Raw genomic sequence first — 17,011 nt, 5'->3', positions numbered from 1 at the left:
TCCAGCTGGGCGGAGGACAGATAATGATTTCATATCGAAGGCAGTATTTATTGTCAAATGCAGGTCTGCCATCCTTCCCACCCTCTAGAGCAACAACTGGCTCTTACAGAACGTTAAGGCAAATGAAGAGCGTAATTCTTAGCTTTATGGCTCCTCGAAGATCCTACATTTCAACAGAAGAACTGGCAGAGGCACTCGTCTGCTGAGCTGAGTGAATTATAGGTCAAATCAAAGCTTGCTCTCCATCCTTGTAGCATTCACTGCTTTGACAGATTAAATAAATTGCATTTGTATACTACAAAAAAAAAAACAATTTTGGGAAAGACATAAGGACACAAAGGAGAAAATGCAGATCTTTTACAAATTCACCTCTAGTCAAATTAAGTATATGTTTTTCCTAGCAGACACAGTATTAAATATAGAGATTAAGAAAGATAAGCGTTTAGACACAAACATTTTTCTTTTAAAAAGGGGGATGACACTAAAATAATTTTGCAGTTAAATTTCTTTGTGTTTTATCTGCCTGCAACAAAACCACTTTTCATGTCATGAACTGCCTTTCCACCAAACGAGGAAGGTAAATCTTTGTGTTGTTTCAACAGGACAGTGATATGGAAGCCTTGATCAGGTGTTTGGAAAACGTTCTGGGGTGCTCGTCTCTAGGTAAGTAATTTGTGTTTTCCAGATTCCTGAATATAGCAACACCTATTGGTCGCATTGGGATATCTGGTCAGCAGGAAGCTTGGAAGGAAGCCAACGCACATGTCAACCCACATGTGTCTGACAGAAGAGGGAGCTGAGGCAGGCAGAGCTGGGGCGCCTGGCCCCAGGACCAGCAAACGCAACAAAGAATCGCTTCCTATGGCTGTTATTGACCTCAGTCTCCAAAGAGAAATTGTTGGCATTCAGGGGCCCCTGGTGGTCGCGTGGTGGTCTGGTGGTGCTTCCAGACAGTTCCACAGACCCTGGCGAAGGGGGCCACCCTACCTCGCTTGTCCTGTGAAAGTGGATTGCATTCAGTCAAGCCGAAAGCCCCATCGCTCTGAAGGTCACTCAGTTATTGGAAGAGACTTGATCTGAAAAACAAAGCCGAAACTTCTTTAGCGTTGTCAGTCTCAATAAATGGGATTGCAGTGCTCCAAGGATAAAACCCCATTTCTTAGTTTCTTCTATTTCTTTTTAAATCTGAAAATCCCACTGTGATGACTTCTAGTACTGGACGATAAATTGTCACACAATAATGTTTGTTCTTACAGGTCCTGGATAAAGAGTTGTTTTTTTTTCTTTCTTTCTTACTTTAAAATTTGCTTGTGTCATCTTTATTTTACAAGTTTTAGAGGCATGGCCATTGGCCATTTCTTATTTCTTCAGAAGAAGTAGCAGGAATAAAGATGAAGAATTAAATTTTTAGGTGGCAAACAACATTCACCATTATTTAATTAGGAACATTATGCATTCTTTAGCTCTCCCCCCCCCATTATTTTATATTTCCATGTAAAAAGCCTCAGTCTTAATACACTTCTTTGACTTCTTCTCTTGACCACGTCCTGTGATCAGGAATTGCATGTCGGTGAGTCTTGCTTTCACTCCTCTGTTGGAGCCACTTTCGTCCTCTGGCCTCCTTGGGGCCTCCAGGGCGAGGCCAGGCAGCGGAGGGAGCTCAGCAGCGGGGCCATGCAGCAGCACCTGCACTGCCCACTCGCGTTCTCAGTCTAGCACTGCGTCCAGCGCAGAAGCAGTCTGTAGCACTTATTTCAAAATATTTTAAGAGAAATGATAATGACGACCATGCTCCTTTAGCAGTTCCACGCAAAACAGCTCTCAGCCTCTCTGCTTTCCAACTCAGTTACCACTTAGCCATCTGATGTGTATCTTCCAGAATCTTCTAACAGCTTTCTTTCTTCTGCTTCCTTTTCCCCTGTAGGTTTATATCAGCCTTATTCCTTTTCTGTCACATTAGTGGGAGGCAATGACGAATGTATATTTTTATTCCATGGTCCTAATGCTCATTTCTATAAAATCATTCAACCCAAAAGGAAATTTAGATATCATCTATTCAGTGTTATTTAATCTCTGCAGCCAAAGCTGTCGTTTCTAAAACACAATCTTATGCAACAATCCTCTTTATAAATAGATAAGATTGAACCCAAGTGCCTAAGCTGTGTGTGGAGAGGCAAGGACACCAGGGCTCAGAGACACGAGCCAAGTAAGCCACTGACGCTTAGGAAGGCTTGGGGTGTGGAGCCCCAGTTATGACTGAAGGTGGGGTGTGGGTGAAGATGAAACGGGGATGGGTTGACAACATAAATAAGAAATGAGATTCCAGGTCCCTTCCTCTCCACTGGCACAGCCGATGGGCTCTTCCGCACAGTCAAGCAGAAGATACTTGATTTGATTTTGGGGGACAATGCATCCAGGAGGCTCTGGATTGGGGGACAGTGGGGACACCAAAGAGAAAGGGTGATGTGGCGTGATGGAGACAGAGGGATGGAACAAGCATCTGCCTGTGGAATAGCAAAGCCATTCATGCCTAAATATGAACATAGAGCCAGCTGGCCCCTGATAATCCAGGAAACTCAATAAAAAAGAGAGAAAACAATGTTTAAAAGTTGGATATGGCTGCTTTTTTGTTTGTTTGTTTGTTTTCAACTTGTAAGCTACTTGAATGCTTAGATTTTTTTTAGATAAGCATTGAAAAAGAAAACAGCCCAATTCTCTAATAAACCTTCTACAGAGGTTATTCTACGATTTTTGGATATTTTTTTTTGTTGATGAGACGATAATGTTAAAACTAAATTTATAAATTAAAAAGCTAAATTATAAAACCAAGAATTAAACGTCTCCTAACGTTAAAATAGCTTCTTTTCAGATTGTCTGATGGCATGAATCTGAGTAAATTCATCAAAGCTTAAAAATTCTCCAGTTTTGAGGTCCTCTGCTCTGCTTTTATCCTGTCCTCTGTTGAAGTGGTTCATGGGACATTTCCGAGATGACTGTCTGATAAGCTGCTGCAGCGTTTGCTGTCTGCAGGTGTGAGGACAGAAATCCTTGACCCCTCCCACTGCCTCGTAGGACTCGGATGCCCCGTGACAGTGATCTCCACGCCAGCCCCGAAGTGGTGGAGTCCTGCAGGTGCTGCTGCTGCAACTATACATTTATAATTATAACAAAGTATAATGGTGGAAGGAAGAAATAGCGAGGGAAGATGGGAAGGGACCTGGGTTTAGTTAGGGAAAGCCACTTCAGATCCCCCGGCCTCCAGGACTGTGAGACACTTCATCTTGGTGTCTGAGACTATCGTGTTGGGGGTGATTTGTTACAGTGCTCGTGGAAAACAGGTTCTTCTACAGTAGAAATGCCCCGCCATCCCTCCCTCCCTCCGGCAGACAGATCACTTTCTTTGGGGGTTTTTACTGCTTCCACTGCAATGCTCATCCTGACACACTTTATTTCCAGTGTGTGTGGAAGAGCTAATCTTTATCCAGTTCTATTCTGCCCGCGATGAGTAAGACTCACCCCGAACACTCCCAAACATTAACACATACAACCTCCACTCACAGATGGATGTGTCATCACTCTTCCCCCCCACCTTAAGATTTCTTTATTTTTATTTGAGAAGCAGATTTCCAGAAAAACAAGAGACAGCAAGCAAGAGGGGCAGATCTTCCCTGCTCTATTATAACTCCACAAATGACCCAAAGGGCAAGAGCTGGGCTGATCTGAAGACAGGAGCCAGGAGCTTCTTGCAGGTGTCCCATGTGGATGTAAGGACCCAAAGCCCTGGCCGTTTTACACTGCTTTCCCAGACACATTAGCAGGGAGCTGGATTGGAAGTGCAGCAGGAGGGACTCCATGTGGGATGCTGGTACTATACACAGTGGCTTAAGCTACAGCGCCACGGTGCTAGCCCCGGTGTGTCTCTTTAATTTGCTGTTCTAATGCGTGTAATATATCAGGCACCCATCCTGATATTCCATCCTGGGAACATTAGATGATGCACTTCCCAGGTGACCAAACAGCTGCCTCCTTGGCTTGGGTGTCACCGTAGGGTTGCTTGAATGTCCTCTTGGCCACTAATGTTGGACACTGGGCAGAATCTATAAAATGACTTCCATGGGTGCCCTGGGCACCTGTCTGGAGCCCTCGCACCTTTCCTACCCCCACCTGGACAAACTCATTCTCAGCCTCTGACATGACGTCTGGAGGGATGTGTCTGTGGCTGATGCTGGTCATGTGCCACACAGGAGGCTGTGGAGTCACTTTCTCGCATTTGTAGCTTTCACAGAGGCCAGAACCTCTCACACAAAGCAGAAGCTTCCCCTAACTAGGGAAGAGTGAAAGTGAATCCCAAAATAAGGATGGCCTGTGATAGTGATGAACTTTGCTGTTGTAAGGATGGAAGACAGAAAAACAAAAACAAACAAACCTTGAGGATATGGAAGGCGACCCTAGCCTTGCAGTGTCTTGTGGAAATACCCCCTCCTTCCGTTTCCATGGAAACTGAGATGGGAGGTAATTACTGTTCAGTCTGTCTTCTGTGCTGCTGACTGTAGAGGGAGCAGGTGCTTCAGACAGCAACGGTCAGGCCTGCCTTTCACAGGTAATGAGGATCTCGGTTGCGGTGGATAATGCAGGGTCCTACTCAGAGAGCTCAGGCTTGGCCCTGGCTCTGCCTCCTCATCTGGGACCTCAGCATCCCGCTGCGACATTCTTCCAGGTCTTGCTCAGTCGGAGCTGGATCCAAAGCAGAGCATTCAGGGCTTGAACTGGTGCCCATATGGGAGGTCTGCATGTAAGGCAGCGTCTTTACTAGCCATGCCACAACACCAATCCCACCTCCTCCGGGGTTTGTTGGTTCACCCTTTTCTTCTCTAAAAAGTTTTATTTATTTTTATTGGAAAGGCAGATATATAGAGAAAAGGAGAGACACAGGGAAAGATATTACATATGTTGGTTGGCTCACTCCCCAAGTGGCTGCAACAGCTGGAGCTGAACCGATCTGAAGCCAGGAGCAAGGAGCATCTTATGGGTCTCCCACGTAGGTGCAGGATCCCAAGGCTTTGGGCTGCCATCTGCTGCTTTCCTAGGCCATAAGCAAGGTGCTAGGTGGGACGTGTAGTAGCCAGGAAATGAACTGGCATCCATAAGAGCTGCCAGTACCACAGGGCAGCGAATGAGCTGCTTGAGCCATCGTGCCTGCTCCATGGGTTTTTTTTTAACCTAAGGTTGAGCATTTGTCTTAAGGAGATCACCAGAGTTGCGTGCAAAGACAAGCTCACACGGAGGTGCATGGCGTGTTGCTCACAATAGTGAAAAATTGAAATCAAAATAAATGCATGTGTATCTTCTAGGGCGAAAGTGTTTTTTAAATGTTTGTTTAAGATGATTAGTGTCTTTTGGCAAGGAAGGTGACAGAACAGTGACTGATTCAAACACACGCACCTAAACACACACAGTGTGTGTACAACCTGGGGACCCAGGCGTTAATCACGGTTCCTCGGCGTGCTCACCCTGTCAGTATGTTTTAATTCCTCTGTAGCGTACATGGACAACTTCTAGGATTATTTTCAATGAAAAGGACAGTGCTAATCTATTTACGTATTTTATCAAGCCCAGCCTGCTGTTACAGAAACACAAGGTTTTTTTTTTTTTTCTTTAAGCTAACATTCTCCATGTTGGCAAATGAGAATAATTAAACTCCTCAGATATAGGCTACTGGGGTCAGGCACCTCCGGGTTCTTTCTTAACCTGTCCATTCATCCCATGTGCCCAATTAAACACCAGATGCACCCTCTTTTTACACTGCCAGGTGCTGTTCTCAGAGGCTTTCTCACAAAGAAACAAAATGACTGCTGATTTTGTACAGTTCTGTTTTATATTTACAGTGTGAAAAACCTATGTGATGAAGGCGGTTGATTCAGTTCCTTCTCTGTGCTATTCGTCATCTCCCCTAAGAAGCTCCAGTCTGCTTCTCCGAGCTGACCCACTTTCCTCTGACTGATTTTGATGGAAGCAACAGGGAGCTCTTTGTTGATCAGAAACTGCCCTATGCAAAACAGTGGTGGGTTCCCTGGGAATGAGGGAGGTAGTAGAAATTTATCTTTGGCCTTTTCAGCAATAACACACCATGATGCATATTACATTTGTGCTTTAACCAGCGCCCTGGAGGGGAGGGTTTCTCATTTGTTTGTTTTCATATAGGTAAGCGAATTTTGTAATTATTGTGTATCTAGAGTCAAAACCCAAACCTGGCTCCTCTAAGGCAGCTCACAGCATCATCCTAAAGTGAGATCACTGCCAAAAATTTAAAAAGATAAAATAAACTTGTGGAAGTGAAATTAAAAGATAAGTTCATTTTGGTACAAAATAGGTTTTTTTTTTTCAAAATATGCACTCCCCATAAATTTTGAAGATTTCATGTGCATGGATCTAAAAAAAATGCACCAAATTAACATCTTTTAAAATATTATTTATTTGTTTAATTATTTGGGAGTCGGAGGCAGAGAGAAAGAGAGTGGTAGACAAACAGATCTCTCACCTGCTACTTTACTTCCCAAATACCCGCCGTGGCCAGGACTGTGCTGAGCCAAAACCAGGGGCAGGGACTCACTCGGGTCTCCAGTGTGGGTGGCCACCACTGGAGACATCAGTGCTGCTTCTCAGGGTGGGCATTAGCAGGAAATCCAGTCAGGAATCATAGCAGGGCTCGGATGGGATACCAGCATCTTCAGCGCCAGACCCGGTGCCTCCCCCTCAATTTATCCATACATCTGCTGGACCTGTTTGGGCACATTTGTTCCTTCACTATCTTCTTCCTTTGATTGTGTTTTTTGGGGGTTTTTTGTTTTGAAGTCAGTGCATAGAAACTTTCATCTGCGTGTGGTGTTTCTGTGGAGGAGGAGACAGAGCCCCCCGCTGGGAGTCGTAGCTCCACCACCTTCGCCCCAGTCTCCCCAGCTGTGAAATAAAGTCTTGTAGCTCAGAATCTTGATGATTCTCCAGCATCTAGGCTTGAGGTCAGCAAGCCTGTGTGTGAAGCAAATCCAGCCCGATGCCTGTCTTTACAAATAGTTTTACTAGAAGCCAGCTGTGCTCATCCATGCACCGTTTGTTCTGCAGCTGTTTTCCTGCTATGGCAGCCATGCTGCTTGCACCAGAGACTGGCAACTCCAGGAATATTTCCCAACTATCCCTTTTCTGGAAGTTGGCTGGCTCCTGGAAGAGGCGAATCTTGCATCCTGTCCAAGTCCACACAGTAAGAGGAGGTAGATGAGCCTCAAGGACAGGCGTTTGCAACCCTAACGGTCGGGGTGGGGGTGTGCCAGTAGCTGCTCTCTCCTGAGGCTTTTGTCCAACACTGAGAGCAAAAGTTCAAGGAGACGATATGAGAAGATTCTAGCGCACCAAGGGCAAGGTCGCCTGAGTCAGCGATGTCCCAGGTGCTTACGAGGTCTCTCTTGTCTACCAAAATATCCACCTGCAGTCCTTGCCTCAGCTCTTTATCGCCCACAAGGCAGCAGGCCCCGCGTGGAGCGCAAGTGGAGGCTTTTGCTTTGTGGGAAGGTCAGTTGTCCAGCTTTTGGAAGAAATGAGAGAAGGCTCTTTCTTACTCTCTCCCGGCTGGTGAGATTCAGAACCCTCAAGCGGTCACCCCTGCGGGGGACAGCAGCTCTGGTGGTGGCATGCGCAACTGGGAGGGACCCTGACATCACTGCCTTGAGCTGCACTTTGCATTCTTACCAAACACAGCTTCTTTGCTCATTTCGTTTTCCATTTGTTGGCAGAGCATCCCCATGGGGTAATATCAAGTGCTGTAATCTTCAGAAGTCTCTATTTCCTAGGTAAGGAAAGAGGCTTCAGGATGATTTTCAGTTGACATTGTGGAATGCTTGTAACCTTTCTGTTGGCCCAAGCCGTCTGCCTCTTGGCCCTGGGTCTTGATTGCTCTTGATCTTCAGCTCCCCCTAGTTGATGCTTCAGCAGATTCATGCCTTATCCCAGCATGTTAGAACCCAGGGAGGCACTCAGCCTACTTAGGCCCCTGGAATATGAAATGGGTAAACTGCAACTCAGGCAGGTGCCTAGAGGGGGGCGAGAGCCCTGCTGACAGCAGAACCGGAAGAGCCACAGGCCCTCCTTCGGGGGGTCGGGTGCTTTATCCACAGACCTTCAGGGCAGCTCTCTGTGCTCCCCACAGTCGACAGTATTCGCACAGTGTGCGTGTGTGTGTTACACCCAGCAGGACATCCGAGGCCTGTCTGCAGGGATGCCCCTCTCAGTGGACTACAAGCTTTCTATGGGTGAAGAGACACAGCTACTATTTGCATTGCTTTTGCTTTTCATTACCATCTACTGAGCATTTAAAACATATGCAAATATGTGCCTTTTAAAATGAATACCAACTCTCCAAGTGATAGCACTTTTTGATAAACTTTCCTGAAAAGTGGAGGAAACACTTTATAGCTCATTCTATGAGACCAATATTATTGCCCCGATGGCAAAACCAGACAAAAACATCACAAGAGAGAAGCCCAAACCATAGATCAAAATCCATTATGAGTATAAACCCAAACACTTACTTATAATTCATAGCTCATGGTAAATGAATGGTTTCCTGATAAGATCAGAACACGACAGGAATATCTTTTTCTTGCTCTCTGTTTCTATTCCACATTGTGTTAGAGGCTCTAGGCAGAGAGAGTAGGCAAGAAAAAGAAATAAAGGGAACCCATATTGGGAAGAAGAAGCAAAATTATTTTTATTTGCAGATTACATAATCTTATACATAGAAAAATCCTAAAAATCTGTAAGACTATTAGAACTAAAAACCTTTATACGTATACAAAGCAATTGTATTTCTGTACACTAACAATGAACATATAACAAAGCTGTAGAGAATAACACTATGATAGAATGACAGTAGTCATTGTCAAGGGGGGAACACAGGGGCCACCTGTTACAGGCAGAGGAAGGAGGCGGGGCCTGGTGTCCCCTCTCTCCCCTGCCCTCCCTAGACGGAGGCTACTGTTGGTGAGCCTTGTCCCAAAGTCAGAAAGCAGTGCTCCGAGTTTCGTCTAAGGTCTACCTCTTGCCCTATAACCACGTCCACCACTCACCCTCAGTGCGGGCCTGAAGCCTGGCCATAGAAGGATTGGAGTCAACTGGGACCTCTAGGCTCCTGGGATCCTGCACTGCCCTCAGAGAGTGCCGTGACATCATGGGGAGGCCAGTGAGTGCACCTGAAGGTGCTTTTTGAACAAGCGGCCCTGCGCCTTCCTTAGCACCAGAGCCCCACAACGTGTGCAACCAGCCTGAGTCTCACTGCTACTCCTGGTGCCAGGCCAGCGGCATGAACATCACCTGGGGACTTACAGCAAGCACAGAACCTAGGCCAGTCCGAGCACTCCTAATTCACAGCCGGCGTTTCAACAAAATCCCCGGGTGATGCCCGACACAGTCTGAGAGCCCGTGACCCACAGGGGACATCTGTGATTCCATTCTCTGTTGTTTTGACCATAAAGTATATCATGCTTTTCTTTGACATAAAGCAACTGCTGCTCTGGGGTGGGGAGAACAGAACACAGTAGCTGATAAGAAAAAGGAATTGCTCTGGGCCCCCAAGCGTTGCCAACACAGTGGTTTGAGCTTTCCTCTGCTCTCTTCCCTTTGAGCTCCAGGCTTAACAATCTTTCCCAGCAGTGCAGAGAGCCTTTCCTGAGCTGAACAGCAGAGGCAGGGGGTGGAGGGGTGCAGCTTAAAATAAACTACAGCTCTCCTGGAAATTGCACTGACCTTTATTTGCATAAGCCTGCAGGACTCACTAGCTCCTGGAAGAGATGGGAAAGCAGCACCCACCTTTCTCTCCTGGCAGCACTGATTTCTTTAGCTCCATTGGGGATTGCTGGACGCGGTGTGATTGCTGCTGTCTTAGTAAAATGCAGCCAGCGTGCACGGGACCTGCATCCCTGTGCTTTCCTTCTCAGCTCCCCAGCACTTCCTGGGCCGATGCTGGGGCAGGGGCGGCGGGAGCTCTCCAAAGCAGTGAGACCCCAGGCATGTTTTACTTCCCAAGTTTGCGGGGGCGTGGGGAAAGCAGCCACAATCCATTCCTGGTTCCTGTATTTTGGACAGGGAGGCCTTACTGGTGATGTACCAGGAAGAACACCTTGCTTGTTTAACCAGTTGCAATACGCCCATTCCCAAGTTCATTCTTATCAACCCAGTCATCCAGGGAATCCAGCCTGGGAAAAGCACTTTTTGATAAAGAGACGAATGACCTGGAGAAGGTGCATCTCAGCGACAGAGCACGAGGTGTGACGCGAGAGGCCTGCTGTGGGCGTGCGAAAGGAGAGGGGTGCCAGAAGCACCAGAATCCGCACCTCAGCTTTCATATCAGTTAGCACACACACAGCACCAAAAGTGTACTGTATGTAGGTGACACGGACGGGCTGAGCTGGACTACCATTTACAACCCTTCTCTGCGTTCCTGGAGGGTTAAGTTTATAATTAGAAAACATGCTGAAATTGTATCATTGTAAAAATTAAGAGAAAAACAAAAGAAAGGTGGGAACAGAGGTGATGGGGAGGAAAGAGTGGGAAGTTTCATGATCTAAGTCTATGTATGTGAAATACATGAAATGTAATTAAGATATAACAGGGGGAAAGCTTTGCTAATACATAAACTGGGGATTTGTGCTAGCTTCCTTAGTTGGTGTGTGGGTCACCCACCACCTGCTGCATGATATCTGTTATGTCACAGTGTGGTCTCAGCTCGAGTTCTTCTCTGACACAGCCACTACATGGAGAGACCCCAGAGAAGGGAGAAACCCCTCAGGAGAACAGAGGACACGGGGAGGCCTTTGACCCCGGTCCAGGGAGACCGGGCAGCCCCAAAGCCGAGCCGTGGACAAGCTCTGTGGGTCACTCTGGGCCAGTGGACCAGCTGCACTTCTTTCATTTTATTTTTTTTTTAAAGATTCATTTATTCTTATTGGAAAGGCAGATCAGATTTCCAGAGAGAATGAGAGACAGAGAGAATGATCTTCTGTCTGCTGGTTCACTCCCCATGTGGCTGCAATGGCAGGCACTGAGCTGAGCTGATCCAAAGCCAGGAGCCAGGAGCTTCCTCCAGGTCTCCCACATGGGTGCAGGGTCCCATGGCTTTGGGTCATTGTCTACTGCTTTACCAGGCCATAAGCCGGAAACTGGGAAGTGGAGCAGCTGGAACATGAACCGGTAGCCATTTGGGATCCTGGCGTTGGAAGGTGAGGATTTAGCCATTGAGTTATCGCACCAGGCCCTGTTTATTTAATTAAAATTTGTATGTTAAAATTTTTGGATCAATATAACCTGTAATTTTTTTATTAAACATATTTTGTAATTAATTTATTTGTAAGGCAGAACCATAGAAAGATAAACAGATCTTTCTTTCACTGATTCACTCCCCCAAATACCCACTGCGGCAGGGGATTAGAAAAGCTGGGAGCTTGGGGTTCCATCTGGGTCTCGTATGAGGATGGCAGGGACCCCAATGCTTGAGGCCTTTCCTGCTGCTTCCTCTCATGCGTCGGCAGCAGGCTGGGCCTGAGCACCTCTGAAGGGTGTGCGTCTGGGGTGTGCACTGCTGGGCTGTTCTTGGTGGGTAACGGTACGACTTCTCCTTGCATTCTGGCATGTTGGGTCAGAGACTCCAGCGTGTCTCGCAAGAAAAGGCTGCTGTCAGCAGATTTTATAATGTCACAGCTTTCTTTGGCAACTCTCTTGACCGCTGAACCTGTCTTTGGCCTTCTGCTCAGTTCTGCTGGAATTCAAGCTTGTGTCTGATTTCCCTCACTGGTCAGCACTTTTTCTAAACCCTCTGCAGAAAAGCAAACTTTCCTGGGATGACGTTCAACTATGCAGCAGGATAAGGCTGTTTGAAAAAGTTCTCAGTATCTGAACAAACAGCCACACTTGCTGCAAGGGGCTGGCCGAAGGCTGCCCAAGAATGTCTCCTTTGCTACAGACACAGCTTCTGGATGTGGCCAGTGCTGTGAGCCGACCTTTTTCAATAACAGCGTTCTGTTTAAACAATCCTTTTTTGAGAGAGGCTTAGTCCTAGAATTCTTCCTGCCTATTAAATCTGTAAATAATCTTATCATCTGGAATAAATCTCCTTAATGAGCATGTTGTAATTGAATTCCTGACCAATTAATACAGCATTACCTTGTCACAAAGGTGGATTGGCTTCTGCTTTCCGATTGCCCTTGGACGTCGCCTGGAGGTTGCAGGAATGCTGATGAATTCAATAAGCGCTGTGCATTGCTTTTCAGGCACAAGGACCATCGTCAGCACAGCAGCAGACACGTACCCAGGACCCACAGTGTTCAACAGTGCCATGGCCAGGACCAAGATGCAGCACATGAGACAGTAAGTGTCCTGCTGTCTGTGTGAGGGAGAGTGTGGCCTCACAACACACTGGCTGGGCACGTGACGTCGCCGTGTCATGCTTACTGATGTCTATTGGTGCTGCTGTAGCAAAATGGCCGTGCAAAAAGCATGCATGGGTTTCTTACCGGGAAGTACCGGCTCAGTGTGCGGGTGTGGCTTCCTGTGCTCACAAGACTGCGCCTTCCTGTTCCTGCGGCCTCACGAAGCGGAAGCTGAAAGCAGCATAGGCTGAAAAGTGAGAGAAGCCTCAGTTACAAGATTTATTTATTTTTATTGGAAAATCAGATTACAGAGAAAAGGAGAGACAGAAAGGAAGATTCTCTGTCGCTGATTCACTCCCCAAGCAGCCGCAATGGCCAGAGCTGAGCCAATCCGAAGGCAGGTGCTTCTTCCAAGTCTCCCACCTGGGTACAGGGTCCCAAGGCTTTGGGTTGTCCTCTGCTGCTTTCCCAGGCCACAGGCAGGGAGCTGGATGGGAAGCAAGGTCACCGGAATTAGAACTGGTGTCCATTTGGGATGCTGGCACGTGTAAGGAGAGCACTTTAGCTGCTAGACTACTGTGCCGGAATCTGGTTTTTGTTTGTTTGTTGTTTGTTTGCTTTTGTGTGTTTTAATTCTTAAGTTGGCAAGGCTGAGGATGTTCCAAATCTCTAAGGTCTACTTCCCTTTTGATGATAAAATCTATTGTTAATTTGTTTTTCATTACACATTTTACTGTACACATCTTCAACATCTTTTTAAAGAAAGATTTATTTTACTTATAACAGCAGGAGTGACAGTGAAAGACAGATAGAGATCCACCTCGTGTTGGTTCATCCCCAAAATGACTACGTCCGTCAGGGCCAGGCCAGGCTGAGCCAGGCTGAAGCCGGGAGCGTGGAGCCTGCTCCTGCTTTCCCAGGCATACCCCTCAATGGTCCGACCTTGACCCACTCCCCAATTCCAAAGTCACATACACATTGTATTTTGTTAGTAAGCCCCACTCTTCAGTGCCAATTTCTGTGTGAGTTTATTTTGTGCCACTCTTTCAAAATATCTGCAACTAATCAATACATTGTTACCGTTGTAGTGTGAATGTATCAATCACAGTGAAGGCTGCTGGGAAGGCCAACGACAGCGCCCTGGCAGACTAGGCAGACTCCTCATGGCTTCCCCTCTTCCTAAAAGGTCCTGCTTCTGAATGGTGGTGCCCTGGGGATTAGGTTTCTGCATGTATTTGGGGGCAGACACAATCATTCATAGTTGAACTAATGCAGTTGTACTTTGTACAACTTTGTGCAAAGTAGTACTTTGTACTAATCCAAGCTGTACTTTGCTGCATACAGTTGTGAATGGGGCAGGAAAAAGCCCAGTTGGAAAGGCCCATGTCTCCATCGGAGATGCTTGTTACGGAATGCTTGGGAAGGAAGAGGTGCCCAGTCTCGCATTCTACCCTTGTCTCAGAGATTGGCAAGCTTGCCCTAGAAAGGGCTGAAGAGAAAATAGTTTAGTCTCGGTTGGCCATACAATTTCTGTCCAATTAGTTCAACTCTGCAATTGTTACACTAAGGCAGCAACAAGCAAAATGTAACTGGATATGGTTGGCTTTACGTTAATAAAACATTTGGTGCATGAAATTTGAATCATATATTACTTTTCAAGTATCACAAATGTTGCTCTTTGATGTATTTTTAACCACTTAAAAATATGAGAACAAAAAATAATGTAAGAGCAATTCTTGGTTTGCAGGATGTACAAAGGCAGGTAGTGGAGCAGACTGTGGCCTGTATGGTCTGCTGACCCTTATCATGAATGTTCCAACTAGGAAACTTCTAAAATCTATTTCCTAAACTGTTGGCAGCTGAATAGTTAATGAAGCTTGGCAAAAAAAAAAATTTCGGTTGATTTGCATTTATATTATTCTCCAAAACAATGTATCACCATCCATCCAATAAAGGAAAAAAGTGCTGAAAGTGATTTTCAAGCCTAAAGCTGCTAAGATGTGTCGATGCTTTTGGTTTTCAGGTCCTGCCTATACCAGGGTGGCCACACAGTTGCATGGTTACCATAGCAACAAGCGATTACCAGGAATGGGAAGGGAAGCATTCTTGATTAGTCTTTCCTTCCTCTACCTCCTCTTCATCTTCCTGGGCAGAGATAATGTGGAAAGCTTTGCTAATCTCCTAATTGATCATCTTTAAAGAGAACAGGAATAGCTTGCTCTTCCCTTAAATGTTCATTATGTGGTGTCAGATTTTTTTTTATTTCAGATTTCATTGTTTTTGCAAAGGACGTAATAGTTCACTTCTGAACATAGTTTGAAATGCTCTAAATAATTGAAATAAACATGGCTTTGTCAAAATAACTGGCCGAGAAGCATTCTAGTTCTTTTGTTCCTAGCGTGTTGTTTCTTCCTCACTGCCTGTCTGCGTTTGCCGGGGTTTCCTCCGACTCCCGCTTGAGATGTGCATCAGTGTCGTTTGGGCTTTTGCCCCAGGAGTGTCTCCAGCAGAATCAGCTGTGGATCCCCTAATATTCCAAGTCGCAAATCTCTAGCCAGTTCCAGAAGGGACTAACGGGAAATTGGGCAGCTGCAGAGCTGTGTGTCTTTTGAGTATGTCATGTTTTGTTTCTAAGACGTGGGACATAGCCTGGGAGGAGGGATCTTGCTGTACAGGGAGGCGTTGCGTCAAGGAGAGGACAGCTACTGGGAAGCAAAAAAAAGGACAGTGAAGGACACTTCTCCCCGGGGAGTTGATGGTTTAGAGAAAGCACCAAACTTCAAATGTAAGATGTTTAAAAGACATCACAATATTGCGTTATGTGAGGTGATGGTGGTTAAGGGACCTAGTCAAGGACTGTGAGCGGCCATGTGCCTAGCAGAACAGATGCTCAGTGAAATAAGATCAGCCAGGGGAAGTTGGGAGCCGCTGGGAGTGCTGTGACCTTGGCCGTGGTGTCCACATAGGCAAAGGATCTGGGTAGCTGAAGGGGAAGAAGGAGGCACTGGACCGAGGAGGACCTGGTTCCTGGGTCGTGGCTTCATCAATACATCAGCGACTTTCTGATCAGTTTCCTTGCAGAAGCATAGTTGTGTGGTTGCTGCAGCCAGGTCTTGGGAAGCAGTCTCAGAGATGAGGCTTCGTGTGTTGCAATAAGCGCTTGAGAATGTTCTTGAATGCTCTTGAGACCAACACCTGTAGAAAGAGGAGGGTAGAAAGCGGACTGGCAGAAGCAGCAGTCAGCTCAAATTCAGCCTTGGTGGAGGCCTCAGCTAACACTATAGTGAGCTCTGAAGCTTCCTGGCCCTGAGTTGGGACCAAAGCGACAGGTTTTCTAACCTCTCTTCTGTCAGATGTTGCATACGGGCCTTCCGAAGAGGGGCTGTGACTAAGCTAGGCAGTTTCCTCAGCCCCAGCGATACTCAAAGGGGCTAACACTTCAAGGCAGCCCTCCAGTGGCACCCCAAGAACTGGGTGATTTCCATTAGGTCTGCCCTGATGAGTGACACAACGCATTTAAAAATAAGTACCAAAAGCACTGTTAAGGAAAAAAAGAAATTAGGGGCCCGGTGTGTAAGCCTAGTGGCTAAAGTCCTTGTCTTGCACGTGTTGGGACCCCACATGGGTGCTGATTTGTGTCCCAGCAGCCCGGAACAAGCTCCAAGCTCCTGGCTTCAGATCAGCTCAGTTCTGGCCTTTGCAGCCACTTGGGGAGTGAAGCAGCAGATGGAAGATCTTTGTCTCTCCTCCTTTCTGTATTCTGTATATCTGACTTTCCAACAAAAATAAATAAAATTTTTTTTAAAAATGGACGGCCTAGCAGCGTTTTTTTTTTTTTAAGGTTTATTTATCTTCGAACTTGAGAGGCAGAATGACAGTGAATGAACTCTTCCATCCGTTAATTTACTCATCAAATGGCCATGGCAATGAAATGTGGGGTGGGCAGAAACCAGGAGCCAAAAACTCCATTCTGCTCTCCCACATGGCAGCAAATTGCTTGGACCATCTTCTGCTGCCTTCCCTGGAGTATGAGAAGGAGGCTGGATTGGAAGTGGAGTGGCCAGGACTGCAGCTGACACTCCAGGTCGGAATGTGGGAACCCCATGCTGCAGCATTCCCAGATAGCACTTCTCCGTCATGGCCATCCAGAGCGAAGAGACAAGCAATGAGTATGCTTCGGGTGAGAGGAGATTACAGCAGATTGTGTCCATTTTAAAAAAAGTGCTTTGAAAAATGTCAAGCCTGTAGAAAAGATAAAAATTAATCCAGTGAGCACCTATGTATCTTTCACCTAGACTCACTGAGTTAATATTTGGTAGCATTTGTACAAGTAGATATATTTACATATAGTACTTATAAATTGTTACTGAGTTATTTAGATTTCACGTATCATGATTCTTTAAATATGTAGCCCCCCCAAACCAAGAATATTTCCTTATATGACCGAAGTACAATGATTACACTTAGAAACTTTGACATTAGTATAGTATTTACTTTTATTTAACACAGGAATTCATATTCAACATATTAGGGTTTCATCTGTTGCTCCAACAACAATATCCATTGTGGCAATTGTCTTTCTGTTCCAGAATATGAGCAGC

General features: G+C 46.1%; 1 protein-coding gene across 1 annotated transcript in view; it reads left to right on the top strand.

The window, feature by feature from the left end:
* The window catches only part of NEK11 (NIMA related kinase 11), a 106,497-nt gene that overhangs the window by 78,460 nt on the left and 11,026 nt on the right, over positions 1-17,011 (top strand). Inside the window, exons 12-13 of the mRNA XM_041003826.1 lie at positions 603-663; positions 12,312-12,408. Coding sequence (XP_040859760.1) covers positions 603-663; positions 12,312-12,408 — 158 coding nt within the window. The remainder of the gene's footprint in view (positions 1-602; positions 664-12,311; positions 12,409-17,011) is intronic.

This window comes from Ochotona curzoniae, unplaced genomic scaffold (genome assembly GCF_017591425.1).
Source record: "Ochotona curzoniae isolate NIBS_2020 unplaced genomic scaffold, NIBS_Ocur_1.0 contig_1302, whole genome shotgun sequence".
Lineage (NCBI taxonomy): Eukaryota > Metazoa > Chordata > Mammalia > Lagomorpha > Ochotonidae > Ochotona > Ochotona curzoniae.
This window is presented reverse-complemented; position numbering and strand designations above follow the sequence as displayed.